Here is a 2913-nt window from a genome sequence, read left to right as displayed (position 1 = left end):
TTTTTTTTTTTTTTTTTTTTTTTTTTTTTTTTTTTTGTTTTGTTTTGTTTTGTTTTGTTTTGTATTGTCTCATCTAAAGAATGTTATCTTTTTAAGTGTGACGAGTCTTTGTCTTTAGCTAACTCTTTATTCTTTCCTCTGGCATTGAACACATTTTTCTTGCAGCTTAGTGGTTTTAAGAAGGTTTTAAACTACACTAAAAAGGTCATGGAGGAAATAAGGTACAGGAAGAGTGTCTCCCGTGAGGAGGTAATTTTTGCTTGATACTGTACTAAAATTGATTAGTGCAAATTGTCACTGACATAAGAGTACTCTGAATATTCACGAAGTGCTATCAATAGAAGCATTTGAAAGTAACATGTATGATAATCCTTGAACACAAGCATACCTGCCCAATTGCAGCCGCGATAGAAGGATTTATAAGTCACGAGCTGCCTTCTAAGTTGTCTGCAGGAAAATCTTTCAATTAGGACACTATTTCTGTGTTTATTTTGTTATGATAGTACATTTTAAAAGCTAATTAATCAACCCTATTATTGTAATATTTCAATGTATGCTTGATTCATACGAATGATTGGTACCACAATCTTTTTGGACAAGAAACTATTTCATTGATCGTCCAAGAGCAGTATCATAATTCTTAAAATTGGTTTTCACATTGTTTTTGTAGTGTGCATTGATGGATTGTTTATGTTCATTTTGGTATTATTGGAAACTTTCTTTCACTCAGTCACTTAGGCACTTCCTCCTTATTTTATTTTATTTTATCTATCTATTCTGTCTATTATATCTGATTAGTCTCTTTTAGGGAATTTACAATAATTTTTCTGTATCAAAATATGGTAAAACAAAATTTTCTATAAGCGAGAAAACTTTAATGATGAATTGTTGATTCAAGGTGAAGAATTAATACCTTGATGATGTGCTTCTATGTAAAACAATTCTTTTTCACCAAGTAGTTCACTACAACTTTTGATAAACTATCTCATTCATTATTTACTGGATATGTCTGTAGATCGAGGTCTATGATGTCAGTAAGGAAATGGATTTGGATCTCATCAAGCAAAATAGTCAGGTTACTTTGTTGAACTTTATCCATTATTATTTTTAGGTTTTTGCTTAAAACTTTTAGTAATCAGATTTAAATGTGGATTAATAGGTGGAGAGAATTATTGCTGACCGTATTAGCAAAGATGGTTCAGGTGATGTAGTACCGGAGTATTTGGTGAAGTGGCAAGGACTGTCTTATGCCGAAGCAACTTGGTAACTAGAATCAATATTTTTTAGTGAATTTCTGAATGAGTGTATAAAGTGTTTTTCTCCCATTCTATAATTTATGAATGAGCTCAGAAATTTCTCATAAAAAAAAGAAATGCTATACGATATCATATCCTAATCATGTGAAGTTAGATGTCTTTTTTCCCATGTATTAATTCCACCTCTACTTATTGCAAGTCCTTGTCTGCTTATTATTGTTTGTAAAATTTGATCTTAGGGAAAAGGATGTAGATATTTCATTTGCGCAAGAAGCTATTGATGAGTACAAGGTATTTGGCTATTTGCCTTTTGCTTTCTTATTGTTGATTTAAAAATATTATTTTTGTCATTTGTATTGTACTTATTTACTGACGTCTCATGTTATAGATTGTTGATTTCATGTGATTTTCTAATTGGAATTAAATAGTTTCATTAAGAATGGTGAAGGTACCAGTGGGTCTTGCCCGCCCAAAACGGTTGTGACCCCAAAATTTAATGAAAAAAGAGGATAGAAACCCCTTTATATGAATTTCACCAAACACTGCAACTACAAATCATGTAAAAGAATGCATGCCATTTCCTAATCGTTTTCAAGCACTTTTATCTTTTAATGATTTTAAAATGACAAATAGTTTGGGGAAAAATGTTTCTTGTTAATATACACATGCGCACACACAAAAGAGAAATAATAAAAGACGATATTTTTAAACAAAAAACGTTTTTGCGGTACTTCATGCCTTGGAAGGTTTAGGTAACACCAATTACAAAAAGGAGAATCAATCGTTGTTATCAATTTTTGCCTTTGCCGTAAATATTAATTATTTTGAGGTTATTAGCCAAAGCCATATACCAACATGCATAAAATGATAGGAAAAAAAGAAAATAGTGTCGTAATTTGTTTGGGACCTGTTCATTCTTCAAGCTTTAAGCAATTGCTATGGATCTTAGGAATTGGGATTGATATGTACTTATTCAAATCAGCCGTGACTGGCTTTGTGATAAATTGTTTTAAAAAAATTTGAGTATCCTTTATCTCTCTCTCTCATCCGTCTAAAATGGAGCCCCCCATCCTTCATTTTTTGTTTTTGGTACTTTTATAGTTTGTTAGCCTTTTTTTCTTTCTTTTTGGCTCCTTTTGCTACGGGTGTTTTTGTTTTGTATTGCCTTAATTTATTCTTTCATTTATTCATTGGTTTCTTAATTAAAAAGAGAGACAAAATTAAGATAGACATCTTTGTATTAGTTTGTTCAATCGTTGTTCTCAATTTTTTCAATCATGTTTGTATAATTGAAGCTTGTTGGTACATTTTTTTCCTGTTTCCATAATTCGAGCAGGCTCGTGAAGCTGCAATATCTGTGCAAGGGAAATCAGTCGATCTTCAGCGTAAAAAGACCAAAGGTCCGTGGAAACTTGATGTCATGAAATCTTACTTCTAACCAACTTTTGACAAATGGATTATATACACATTATATACGCATATTTAGGTAAGAAAGAAGATTTTATTTTATTTGTTGGACTTACAAAGCCATAGTTATGGAGGATTAGAAATTAAATTGTAGGTACTTATTTTACTGTAATATTTTTAAATGTTAAATAAACAATCAGCTTTCAGGGAGTGAAATCAGAGAAAGAAGAAAAAAAAAAAAAAAAAAAAA

At 30.9% G+C, this 2913-nt stretch overlaps 1 protein-coding gene across 2 annotated transcripts in view; it reads left to right on the top strand.

Annotated features, from left to right (window-relative positions):
* The window catches only part of LOC111448346 (protein CHROMATIN REMODELING 5-like), a 25004-nt gene that overhangs the window by 4816 nt on the left and 17275 nt on the right, over positions 1 to 2913 (top strand). For both annotated transcript variants that reach the window (XM_023087870.1, XM_023087869.1), the window contains exons 6-10: positions 166 to 249; positions 1016 to 1075; positions 1160 to 1263; positions 1496 to 1547; positions 2593 to 2656. In XM_023087870.1, the coding sequence (XP_022943638.1) occupies positions 166 to 249; positions 1016 to 1075; positions 1160 to 1263; positions 1496 to 1547; positions 2593 to 2656 (364 nt within the window). The remainder of the gene's footprint in view (positions 1 to 165; positions 250 to 1015; positions 1076 to 1159; positions 1264 to 1495; positions 1548 to 2592; positions 2657 to 2913) is intronic.

The sequence above is a fragment of the Cucurbita moschata genome, unplaced genomic scaffold (genome assembly GCF_002738365.1).
Source record: "Cucurbita moschata cultivar Rifu unplaced genomic scaffold, Cmos_1.0 Cmo_Scf00010, whole genome shotgun sequence".
Lineage (NCBI taxonomy): Eukaryota > Viridiplantae > Streptophyta > Magnoliopsida > Cucurbitales > Cucurbitaceae > Cucurbita > Cucurbita moschata.
This window is presented reverse-complemented; position numbering and strand designations above follow the sequence as displayed.